At 41.0% G+C, this 13,021-nt stretch overlaps 1 protein-coding gene across 1 annotated transcript in view; it reads right to left on the bottom strand.

Annotated features, from left to right (window-relative positions):
- SCN10A (sodium voltage-gated channel alpha subunit 10) overlaps positions 1-13,021 on the bottom strand; it is a 69,176-nt gene that overhangs the window by 37,210 nt on the left and 18,945 nt on the right. Inside the window, exons 10-11 of the mRNA XM_032351968.1 lie at positions 6,145-6,383; positions 3,788-3,961 (exon numbers count right to left, since the gene is read on the bottom strand). Of these exons, the coding sequence (XP_032207859.1) occupies positions 3,788-3,961; positions 6,145-6,383 (413 nt within the window). The remainder of the gene's footprint in view (positions 1-3,787; positions 3,962-6,144; positions 6,384-13,021) is intronic.

Below are 13,021 nucleotides of genomic sequence, written 5' to 3'. Positions count from 1 at the left end.
GAGATCAGGAAAACAGCAAGGATGTCTGCTATTAACACGTTCTTTCAACAGTAGGGTCATCTTAAACATCACAATAGTGTAGTTAAAAGAACCAAATGGAGAGGATGTGGAGAAAGGGAACCCTCTTACATTGTTGGTGGGAATGCAAGTTGGTGCAGCCACTTTGGAGAGCAGTGTGAAGATTCCTCAAGAAATTAAAAATAGAGCTTCCCTATGACCCTGCAATTACACTACTGGGTATTTACCCCAAAGATACAGATGTAGTGAAAAGAAGGGCCATCTGTACCCAATGTTTATAGCAGCAATGGCCACGGTCGCCAAACTGTGGAAAGAACCAAGATTCCCTTCAACGGACGAATGGATAAGGAAGATGTGGTCCATATACACTATGGAGTATTATGCCTCCATCAGAAAGGATGAATACCCAACTTTTGTAGCAACATGGACGGGACTGGAAGAGATTCTGCTGAGTGAAATAAGTCAAGCAGAGAGAGTCGATTATCATATGCTTTCACTTATTTGTGGAGCATAACAAATAGCATGGAGGACAAGGGGAGATGGAGAGGAGAAGGGAGTTGAGAGATATTGGAAGGGGAGGTGAACCATGAGAGACTATGGACTCTGAAAAACAATAAAAAAGGTGCAGGGTTTTGAAGGGGAGGGGGGTGGGAGGTTGGGGGAACCAGGTGGCGGGTATTAGGGAGGGCACAAATTGCATGGAGCACTGGGTGTGGTGCAAAAACAATGAATACTGTTATGCTGAAAAGAAATAAAAAATTTAAAAAAAAAAGAAAAAAAAAGAACCAAATGGTATAAGCACTAGAAAAAAAGAAACAAAACTCATTATTTGCATATGATATGATTGTGTTAAAAAATTTGAAAGACTGTATAGATAAATTGGAATTAATGAGAAATTTCTGGATACAAAAGTACTATGTAGCAAAATGTTAATAAAAAACACTCAGAAAAAGACATTTAAAAAGAGATTTCATTTATAATAGCATAATGAACTAGAGAATATCTAGGAATAAATCTAACAAAAGATGGAGAAAATTCCTAATGGAAAAAAATTATAAAACTCTAGGGAGAGATTATACAACTATTGAAAGGTTGAAAAAAATGGAAAGTGTGCTGTTTTCATAGGTCAGAAGACTACATAATGTAAAGGTTGCATTTCTTCCTAAATTGATGTATAAATTATTACAGTCCCAATAGAAAAGAAAAACAGTTTTGTGTGTATGTGGGGATGTAATTTGGCAAGTTGATTCTAAAATGAATACAGAGGTGCAGGGGCTAAGATATTCTTGAAGAAATAAGATGGGGTGGGTGACTTGCCTTATAGACACAGACATGCTCAAGGCAACTGCAGGACTTAAGACATGTGGTATTGCTAAAAGGACAGACCAGTGGATGCATGGAGCCAGGATATCAGTGATGGGAAGGGAGGCAATGCTACTTTGAAGGGAGCAAAAAGCAAAAAGGAAGACACAGCATTTTCATTTCTTCCTTCTGTCCTTATTTTCCTCCTTTCTTTCAATCAACAAGTGTTTATTGAGTTCCTACTATGTGATGGACATTGTGATAGAATAGTAGACAAGGAAACCCTGGTTTTTGTCTCACAGATGATTGCAAACTGTGTAAAACAGATTAATTTGCTGGGAGAATCCAACCTAAAATAATGTGGTCAGGAAGAACCTCTCTGAGGATGTGATGTGTGGGTTGAGCCAGGAGAAATGAGAATGAATGATCTAAGTAAAGACAGGGGAAATCATCCTGGGCTGAGGGAGTGAATGTGCAAAGGACCGGAGGCAGGAATAGTTCTGTTAAGTGTGAGGAGAGGGAGAGGAAGTCTCTTTGGCTGGAGTGAAGTGGGCAAAAGGAGATTGTTTTTAGAGGTAAGCAAGTCTTGATTTTGCCAACCTTGGAGACCATCAAAAAGACTCTGGATTTTGTCCTCAGAGCAATAGGAGACCACTGAAGACTTACTTGTAAGCAACAAAAGATGATAATACTAGGATAAACTGTGTGTCTGTGGTTGGCCAAGGGAGGTATATGGGAACTCTGTGTGCTGTCTGTTCAATTTTTATGAACAATCTGAAACTGTTCTAAGAAATAAAGTCTATTAATAAAAATGATGAAACTGACGATATGGGTTGTGTGAATTTTCTATGGTAATGTCCACAGCTCAGGGTTAGGCGCAACTGAGGGAATATTGGGTTTCAGCTTCAATATTTGATAGGGTTTTGCCAAATACAAAAATGTGAAGGGCTAGAGCCAAAAGGTGGTTGAGTTTCTTTCAAGCGTATCATAATATTGATAGACCATGTTATCAGTCACTTAATGAGGAATGGGAAGGTGGTGGAGGAGGAGGACTAATGGCTCCCAGAAAAGCATGGGGGTGGTAGCCGTGGTTAGGGAATGGTGAGATGAGCAGCATGTCAGGATCAGGAAGGTGGGACCAGAGAGGCAAGTCCCTGGAGAATTCTATAGGCCAAGGCTATGGAATAAACCTGCCTATTTGTGGTTGTTTGAGAATATAGGCTTCATGGAGTCAGCAAAATAAGCACGTAGATTTGAAAACACCAAGCTTGTATTTCCCCAAGTGTGCCAAAAATGTTCATATTGTAGTAGAAAACTAACTTCAGGCCCTCCAAGGGCGTAGGGAGTATGGACTCTTGCTCCCTCAATGTTTGTGCATGGGGGATCTGACATGGACCATTAATGGGTACCTGCCTCTTGACATCATTTTCTAGGTACTTAGAGAAATCTGTCTTCTAAAAATCCATTTTTCTAAAAAATCTGTCCTTCTAAATCACTAAAAAAATTGTTTTAATTCCTAACTCCTCAAGTTTCCACATTATGAGTACAGGGCTCTGTAGGCCCACTATGCCCTTCTTTCCATAGGGCAATGAAAGACGTCATTTCAGACAGATGTCACCAACTGGTGGTATATGACACAAACGTGTCCCAGGATATGCTTCATTTGACTTTCAGAGTGCCTTTTAAAAAACTGGATTAGTAGCCCACATTAAAGTATGAATTTCTTGTTTCTTATGAAAAGCTGCAGACTAGGACAATAATGGATAAGGACACTTCCTTGGCATAAATCTCCGTGACTCCTATGTAAATGCCCTTCCCTGGAGTCAAGCATTGTGTTGGGTCTGCCTACCTGTGTATGTGGGACAACTATTCAGTGCCAAGATCTCTTGCTTGGCCATCTTTATGTCATCATCTGCTTGATTCCTGCAGGCCTTTGAGTTTGCCATCCCACTGCAGATAAACCAAGCCGGGGCAGCTCAGACCTTCTGGCCTAGAAGTGGACGTTGTGAGATTGCTGGACATTCTCTCTTTCACTCTGTCCTCTCTCTCTCCAAAGATGGACACTGGACCCTGGTTGGCTCTAAGAGAATACTGAGGATGTAATTAGCCCATGCTAACATGCCATGCCATGGTATGTCAAGGGGTTAGCTCTGTGCCTGACACATTATCAGTGCTCAAGAAACAGTAGCTGCTATGATTATCACTGTTATTGTTATTTGATAAGAGAGCAAGAGGGTACAGTTGAGGGGGGCCAGGCCCAGAGTTGAGAAGTCATACCCCACTTTTGAGTAAATAGAAAGGACCGAGTCTTCAGCTTCCTGGAACCATGCCCTGCCTCCTCCACACAGGGACAGGAGAGAAAGGGATTGCTGGCTGCTGAGGTCCCCGAATGACAGCATCTGTTCCCAGAGGTGTGGCTCCATGAATGTGGAGGGAGTCTCCCCAAGTCGCCAAGAGAGAACATTACCAAGCGGAAGGTCCGCAGCACTGACAGGCTCCCCTTCTTGGCCGCACCCAGCTCTATCAGGCTCACAGTGACAATGATGCAGTCAAAGATGTTCCACCTCTTCTGGAAGTAGTAGTAGGGGTCAAAGGCAATGATTTTGAAGACCATTTCAGCAGTAAAAAACACAGTAAAGACCTGTGGTTGGAAAGAAGAATCCATCTCAGCAGAGTCTGTGGAGTTAGGGGACAATGACAAGAAGGGCAACAGGGAAATGTCTAGTTTAAAATAAAATAACAAATTACTTGACTTCGTTTTCACTTAGGTTCCTAATACTCTGTGGGCTCTTGAATGACTGCGGATGGAAACACTCAATGTGACAGCACAGAGAGACTCTGGACCAGTGTTCAGGAGCTATGCATTAGAACCCAGGCTTTAGTGTTTTCATGTGAATGGTGGTAGAGGAGGAAGATCGTTAGGATAATAATTATTATATAATTATCTAAATGAGAAGTCAATCTGGTTCAGTTAGTTAAAATCTGGGATTGTGGGGCAACACAGACCCAGAGAAAAATCCAACTTAGCCATGTCCCAGCTTGTGAAAGCAGACAGAGTCAATTTCCTCATCTGTATAATGGGCATAAAATGAGAAAATGCATACACAATTCTCAGCAAAGGTCCTGGCCAATATTACCTCATTAATAAATAATAGCTGTTAAACTAGAGCAATAATAATAAGTTCTAAAAGTCTTTCAGCTCCGGGTATCTTTAGTTGTAAAAAGGGCAGGGTTCTGACACTGAGAAAGGTCAAGCCCAGGCTCAGGTCGTGGGAAAAGCAGTAGGAAAGGGAGATAAGCAGGGAAGAAGGATCGGGTGCTATTCTCTCAGTTGCTCTTAGCAATGTCTATCACTGGCCTGGGAAAGAGGTGGTTGCATTGCCTTTACACAGAAGGAAGGGCTGGGAGTTTAAGTGATCCGCCTGATACCACAGACTGCAACTCTCTAATTCAAAGCGCATGAACTGAGTGCATTTTGCAGACAAGTGAGGCGTGGTGGGGTGGGCTGAGGTCCTGTGTCCTACTGGGACTGGGTCAATGGGCTCCATCCTCATGGGCTGTGCCATCTTGGGCAAGATACTCAATCTCTCTTAGTCTCAGTACCTTCTTTGGGGCTGTGAGGGTGGTGATAGCCTCACAGCATTGTTGTGTTGTAGAGATAACACTGACAAAGGACCAAACTTTGCCTGCCTTTTTTGCTTTCTTTTTAAAACATGTCACAATGCTCTGTCCCAATGGTGAAGACCTTTTTCATTTCTTGTTACAACTTCTCCAGCTGCAAAATGAGAGTGTGGGCTCTGAGGTCTCTTCTGAAAGACCTTCTGTGGTTTGTGCTGACTTCTCGGAAATAGGATTTTCCTTCTCTTTCCACTTCCCCTCTTCATATCAACTTTAAAGTAGAATGTGGCCTCTCAACCCAGGTGCTGCCAAAATATAATGGCTAGCTATGATGGTTCCATAGCATCCCAGAACCTGCTGGAATCCTTTTCACATCACTGGATTCTGGGAGAAGGAGAGCTTTCTAAGGAAGAGTAGTCACATTTTCCAGGGACTCTTCCTTTCTACTTAAGTCTGCAGCCCATGAGGAGTTGGAGGAGCGGGATGATCCTGGCAGACCAAATAGGCTACCTCTAGTGGGGTAGATATTGCAGTAAACATGGAGGCAGGATCCTGAGCTTGTTACCTTCTGCTTACTGTATAGTGAAGTCCAATATGGATTTTATCTTGTTAAAAGCAAATAATACTAAAAAGAAATAATGGAGGGCAACTCAAAGTAACATCCTGTCCAAACCAGATACAAAAGGAAAGTTCTGACTCCCTAGTGCTTTGGTTACAACAGCAACCACATTTCTATGTTCCCTCCCTCCCATTGCCTTCCCCGTTCCTCCCCCACTCTGTCTGCCCTTAAATGATGCCACTGAAAAATCCACCACCATTGTGTTTTGCAGTCATAAAAGCAATAGAACTAGGAGGAAACTTTGCAAGTCCATAGGCTGTCTTTAGATGTGAAAGTGACATTTATCCTAACTTCAATGGAGATGCAGCTGTGATCCAGAGAATTCAAGCGCCTGACCTAAGTTCTATAAACAGGGAGCTAGCTGCCTTTTGGTCAGGACTTTCCAGGTCTGTTTCCCTGTGCTGGTTCATCTGAAAGAAATGTGCACCAGCTCAGCCTGGCTCACCAGGCTTGACTTCCTCTCTCAATGCTACCACATCTCCAACACCTCCCCTCTCTCCATCAACATCCATTGAATGAAGACATGCTGCCACCCCACCCAAAGCCCCCCACCACGACAGCTGGGCAAAGACTGGCAGCACACTCACAATGTTGCCTATCTGGAGCATGGCTTCGAAGGCGGCACTCATTCCGTGGTGCTCCATGGCCATGAAGACTGTGTTCACCACAATGCACAAGGTGATGGTGAGCTCTGCAAAGGGGTCTGTCACAATCCCAAAGAGAAGTGTCTTGAGCTTCACCCACATGGGGCAGCACTCCCAGATCAAATACTTCTGAGCCAAAGTGGTCAAGCAGGGTGGGCACCTCCGTTCGGATTCCTCCAATTCTGTATCACAGGTGTGGTCAATGACAGCTGTCAGCCATGTATCCTCTTATGCTGGGAGCCCCTGGTCATCCCCTGAACCTTGTCAATACTAATACCACTGGCAGTTTCTGCCCCAGCACCCTGCTCATGACCTTTGCCTATTTTCTGAACTCCTTCAGTCCAGGAAGTGCAGTCCAATCTCTGTCCCCATTCAGTCCCCCAAAGCATGGACCCTACACTTTTTAATTGCCCAACCCCCAAGTCATGTTCTTAGTTCTCCATTTACCTGGCTTAGATTTCATGTCCAGCCATCTATAAACCCCCTTGCAGACACCCTTAGTTCTCTTGCCCTTCTCCACTCCTCTCTTTCCCTGAACATGCAGATTCTTCTGCATCTATACCAACCAGGTAAACCTGGTTAGAAAAACTATACAACCATGCTGACTGGTCCCACTAGCAAGTTATGAGTCCCAGTTTGTCACAGTCCAGAAATCCTGCCATGTTTCTCCATTTCAGTCTACTCCCTCAGTCTTCCAGGCTAACATTTCTCACTTCCCCACTATCCTCCAACCTTCCCCTATCTACTTTCTCGTTGCTGACCAGCATCTTTTGATTTCCCTCAGAATATAAAATCACTCACAAAAGAACTCCCCCTTCTTCTTTTCACTGAGTTTCCAAGGAATCTACAAGTTTATCACCATGTTCTGTACCCTATTCAGCACACGAGCTCACTCTACTCCTATTTGTGTACCTGCTCAAGGCCTGTGTCATCCCCTTTCTCTGCCCTCCAGACTATTCTTATCAGCACGTGAACATGCTTTAAGTGTATCTCCACTTTTCAAAAGATAACCCTGGGACCTTTGTAATTCTTTATCTACTGTCCCCTTAGCAACAAAATTCCTTGTAAGAGTTTTCTACATTTAACTTTCTCTAATATCTCACTTCTGTTTCCTCCCTGACCCCTGGAATCAGGCTTTTTACCTCTTCCACATTCAAATAATCAATTTCTAGTTATCCCCTTATTCTGCTCTCACAGCATTTGACAGAATTTGTATTGTTCTCCTCGAAATCCCTTCCAGGACATCATAACCTCTTGGTTTTTCTCCTTTGTCAGTGACTTCTTCTCAACTTCAGTTCCTGTCTCTCCCTTTCCTGCCTCTGAATGTTGGAGATCTCAAGCATTCTCTCCTTGATATTTCTTTTTTCCCCTCTCTAGGTAATCTCCCGGAGCCCCATGGTCTTAAAAAACCATCGCTATGTTATCTGCCACCAGATTATATGTTGAGTTTCTGATCTTTTCCTTAAGCAACAGGCTCATCTCTAGCTGATTCCATTAAAGCTCCATGTGGATGTGCAACTGGGCCACTTCAACAGAGGGCAACTATAGAGGTCTATCTATAAATTCTCCTGTAAGATACACACTCTGCAGATATGCCAGCCCACGTGGCAAGGAAAGATTCTGTCCATTGATTATATTACTACTACTACTACTACTAGAAACAACTGATAAAATCCATTTTGAAAAACAGTGAGTTAGATTTACCTACAGAAATGTTAAAAAAAAAAACCAACTTCATATATATGTGACCTGTGTGAGTGTGTGTGTGTGTGTGTGTGTGTGTGAATGCATGGAATGTAGCAAGAAGGATACATGAGAAACTGAGAGTGCACTGGGACACTGGGGAGCATCAAGTCTCTTTAGTATGAGAAAGACATAGTTTTCTTTGTATATGCATCTGTAGTATTTGAATTTTTTTGCTATATATATTTTTCAAAAGAAAGGAACTTATAGAAATAATATATGCTCCCAAATTTTGCTAAGTTTCATTTTCCTATACATAAATAAAAAATTATGTGTAGTCAAATTTATCCGTGTTGTTCATGTTAACTTGTTTTCATGCCTTGCATTATAAGCCATTCTCATCACAAGATTTAAAAAACACCTATTCACATTTTCTCCTAGTTCTTTTGTAGCTTTACCTTTCCCTTAAAATTTTAGTGCATTTGGGGTTTATTTTCAGTAAGGATTAAGATATTAATCCAGTTTATTTTTTCCAAACTCTGATTATTTATAAAAATGCTGTTTATTGCATAATATCTAATTTTCCAAAGGATTTGAAATTTCATTTTTGTCATAAATTATTTCCATCTATGCACATATACTTTCATATACAAGTGTCCATTTCTGTTCCATAGATCAAACTATTTTCACTACCACATTGTTGTAATGACTTATAATCTTTGTAAGCCTTTAAAATCTTCCAAACATTTTGTCAAATAAAGTAAAAAAAAACTGCGTCATATCATAGACAAAATGCTCATTTCATTAACATGTACGAACTCTTAAAAATCAATGAGAAAAAGACCAAACCAATAGAAAAATGATTAGATAGTTTCTAAAAGGAAAATTCAAATGGTTTATAAATATTTGAAAAGATGTCCAATAATACTCAAAATGAAAGAAATGCAAAATAAAGCTATATTAAAATATTATTTCATGGATCAGATTTGCTAAGATAAGACAGTTTGATAATTATGTTTTGGAGGGTGTGGGTTGAAAGACAGTATCATCCATTGCTCGGGTGGGTGCCAGTTGATATAGTTATACAGAGCATCCCTTGTTGTTCAAAACTAAAAATGCTTACCCCCATGACAAAGCAATTTCACTTTGAGGCATTGAACCTATAGTGCATGTAGAAGGTGTTGTAGTGACCGTAGAATTTACTTCCCATCAAGAAGGGAATGGCTAATTAAATTATGGCACTTCTATATAACGTAATACTAACAGTTATTGGAAAATGTAAGAGTACTTACCTGGAATGATTTTCAGGATATATTCATTAAAAAAATTATGACACAGAATAGCATATGTGATATGCTACCATTTTCAAGGGAGAAGAAAGGCTATATATTTTTAATTGAGCATAACAAAATATTTTTGGGAGGAAATACAAAACAACAGGTTTGGACATTTTTTCTGGAAAGGAGAGGTGGGTAGACAGAAATAATTCTCTTTTTTAAAATATGCCCTTTAGTGTGTTTTAAATCATGTATAACATATTGCCCATTCAAACAAAAATGTTCTAAATAAAAATTTGATAAACAGATTTTATTTAAATAATGGAGCAAAGAAAGTGTTACTCTTTCCACTTCCAGGAATCAAGGAAAGCATCCAGGAGACTGAGAAATAGAAATGCAAATTCTTGGCAATGATTTTGTGGATTTGATACCAAAAGCAAAGTCCACTAAAGCAAAAGTAAAGACACAAGATGACATCAACTAAAAAGCTTCTGCGAAGGAAACCATCAACAAAAGGAAAAGGCAACTTATGGAATGAGAGAAAATTGCAAGCCATTCATCTGATAAGGAGTTAATATTCAAAATATATAAATAGCTCCTACATATCAGTAACAAAAAATCCCCCAAATAATTTGATTTTAAGTGGGCAGAGGAACTAAGTAGACATTTTTTTTTCCAAAGAAGATGTACAAATGGCCAACAGGTACATGAAAAGATGCTTATATCAGAAATCAGCAGGGAAATGCAATTAAAAACGCAATGAGATACCACCTCACACCTGATGAGGGAGCAGGAGGCTGGCTGAGGACAAAGCAAAAGCTGGCGCCTTGCACCCCGCCTCCACCCGCTCCCCTCCATATGTGTAGCATTCCTCAGGCACCCCTGACTGCCGTAAAACGATAAATAGTTAACTTGCTGAGATCACAATCCTGCAAGACAGGAGTCTCCCTTGGTTTGCAAATGTCCTTGAGATTACAACAAAGAAGTTACCTTATCAATAGCCCAATTTCCAAAGACACAGAACTCAGTTCCTCAAGCCCTAATGTCACCCTCCCCTCCATAAAAAACCGAAGGAGGCAGAGGTAGAAGGAAAAGTAAATAAAGTTAAATTTCTTCTAAACCTAAATCTCATTAACAAGGATGCTTGATAGCAGGAATGTAACATTCCACCAGGAGACTCTCAATTGTCTTTACTTGATAGTAACCAAGCCTTCAATATCCTGATAGTATTCTTTGCCCCATAGCCCTTCTGGACACCCCTTTGTCCTCACCTACCCAACTCCTGTGTATATAACCAGCCACTCCTCACAACCCGGGGCAGCAGCTCTTCCTGCCCACGGGTCCTGTCCCCGTGCTTTAATAAACCACCATTTTGCACCAAAGATGTCTTAAGAATTCTTTCTTTAGTCGTCAGCTCCAAACCTCACCCCACCGAACCTGACTTAGGTGCTGGGACTTCATCACACCTGATAAAATGGCTATCATCAAGAATAAAAAAGACAATAAGCGTTGGCAAGGATGTGGAGAAAAGGGAACCCTGGTGCACTGCTGGTGGGGATGTAAATTAGTGCAGCCACTGTGGAAAACAGTATGGAGATTCCTCAAAACATTAAAAATAGAACTACTATGTTAGTTCCAAAGGAAATGAAATCAGTATCTCAAAGAGACATCTGTTCTCTCCATGTTTATTGATGCACTATTCACAATAGCCAAGATACGGAACAATCTAAGTGTCCATCAATAGATGGATGGATATAGAAGATGTGAGACACACCCACCCGCCCATACACCCTCCTCCCAACACGGGAATATTTATTCAGCCACAAGAAAGAAGGAAATATTGGTGTTTACCCTTAAACTTGAGGACATTATGCCAAGTGAAGTAAGTCAGACAGAACAAGGTAAATACTGATGTTACACAGTATCACTTCTATGATGAACGTGTGAGGTGTGAGGGATGTATTCATAACCTAGATAGGGAAAGTCTTTCACAATGTATACATGTATCAAATCATCACAATGTACACTTTCAATATTTTACAGTTCTGTCAATTATACCTCAAAAACTGAAAAAAATCTTCCAAAATAATGATAACATAAAAAAAGGATGTGCTGCCCCTCTACTTCCAGAAACCACTAAAGGCATCAAACCTGAGAGACAGAAATGCAAACTCTAATGAAACTAGAAAACATTTGTAAAAATCAAATCATAAGTTATGTGCAAAGGCTAGCAAATACAGCACAGGTCAATCAGAGTACAGGAGAATGCTCCGAAAGGACACTTGGAATGACAGCAATATAAACTGGCAAAGTATGTTTTCTAAAGCAGTTCGCACACCCTGGAGGCAAAATCAACGATCTCTAGCTGAAACAAAAGCAAGCACTTCCCTGGACCTATTCTGGCACTAAAAAGCACAGGAAGCCGTGTTGCATTAAAAATCTTGCAGATGCGCCATTGTGTCAGGATGCGCATGTCTGTGAGGCAAGACAGGAAAAAACTCTGCCTTGTAAACAGCCTTAACTGTTGCTGATCTTGAATGTCTGGGGAGACCCAGAGTCTAAGCGAATCATGCACTTGCTAGCTTGGAACATGATCACAGCTCTTTCCCTGAAAGACTCCTACAGAAATTTAAGCCAGAAAGAACATCCTTCCCTTCCTTTGGCTACAATTAAAGATGCCATTTCTCCTATTAATATTCTTCACTTGTGCATCCTTTCCTGTCGCTTCAGGAATCTATTGAATATTCTCTCTTTCCTTTATCTTCAGTCTTTCCCATTGTCACAGATCCTCTCCATTAGCATGTAAATATACTTTTTAAATACTGCATACAAGAAAATAAATAAACAATGCTACTTACGCCCTGGTGATGTTTTACTATCTCCTCCCTTTGGCAGGCAAACTTTTGAAAACGTTGTCTATAAACAATATATCCTTCTCCTCCCACCACACCTCCCTTCTTCAACCTCCTCCCATACCCTGCAAATCCTCACTTCTTAGATCACTGAAGACATCCCTATAACCAAAGCCCCTGGACTCTTCTCAGACTTAATCTTATTTGATTTTTCTACAGTATCTTTTGCTGCTTTTGACTTGTCTATTCTTCCTGAAGGAATTCAGACCCCAGGTCTGTGTTGTATTCTTCTGGGTCTTCTCCTATTTCTGGACATTCCTTCTCAGCTTCATCTGCTGAATTTGTCTCTTCTGCTCAATCACTAAACATTATAGTTTTCTTAGAAATCTGTCCCAGGTCTTCTCTTCTTACTCAATTCTTGTGTCATCTTATCCACTTGCACCTTTGCAAAATTATCGTCTACATTCAAACAGCTTTTAAATATGCATTTCTAGGTCATCCTCATCTTCTAAGTTCTAGAGCCATTTATTGCAAATCTGACTTCCTCCTGGAAATTCTTACCTGAATGCCCCAAGGGCACCTGAAACCTGCTATATCCCAGACTCAACTCATGATCTTCCCTCTCATCTTTCCCCAGTGAATCCCACTCAAGTATCCCTTTTACAAGCTGTTGCACCAGTATCCCTTCAGTTGCTTATGCCAGAACCATGTGACCCACCAAGTCCTGAATCTTAGGTCCCTGGGATAGCTCTTAATCCTCCCAATTCCTACCACTCTTACTGTTACCACCACAGAGTCCAGGCACTGCCATCTCTCAGCTGGTTTCCTCCCAACTGGTTTCCTTGCCAACACTCTTCCCCTTTTAATTCCATTCCCTACACGAATTCAGAGTAACCTTTACAAAATGCAAATGTAGCTCCCTTGCCTCCAATCCTTTAATGGCACCTTACTGCTCTTAGGATGAAGCCCAAAATCCTTAATTTGGTATAGGAAATTCTGTGGGTTTGG

This window comes from Mustela erminea, chromosome 1 (genome assembly GCF_009829155.1).
Source record: "Mustela erminea isolate mMusErm1 chromosome 1, mMusErm1.Pri, whole genome shotgun sequence".
In the NCBI taxonomy this organism is placed as follows: domain Eukaryota; kingdom Metazoa; phylum Chordata; class Mammalia; order Carnivora; family Mustelidae; genus Mustela; species Mustela erminea.
The sequence above is the reverse complement of the archived record's forward strand: the minus strand, read 5'-3'. Positions and strand labels throughout refer to the sequence as shown.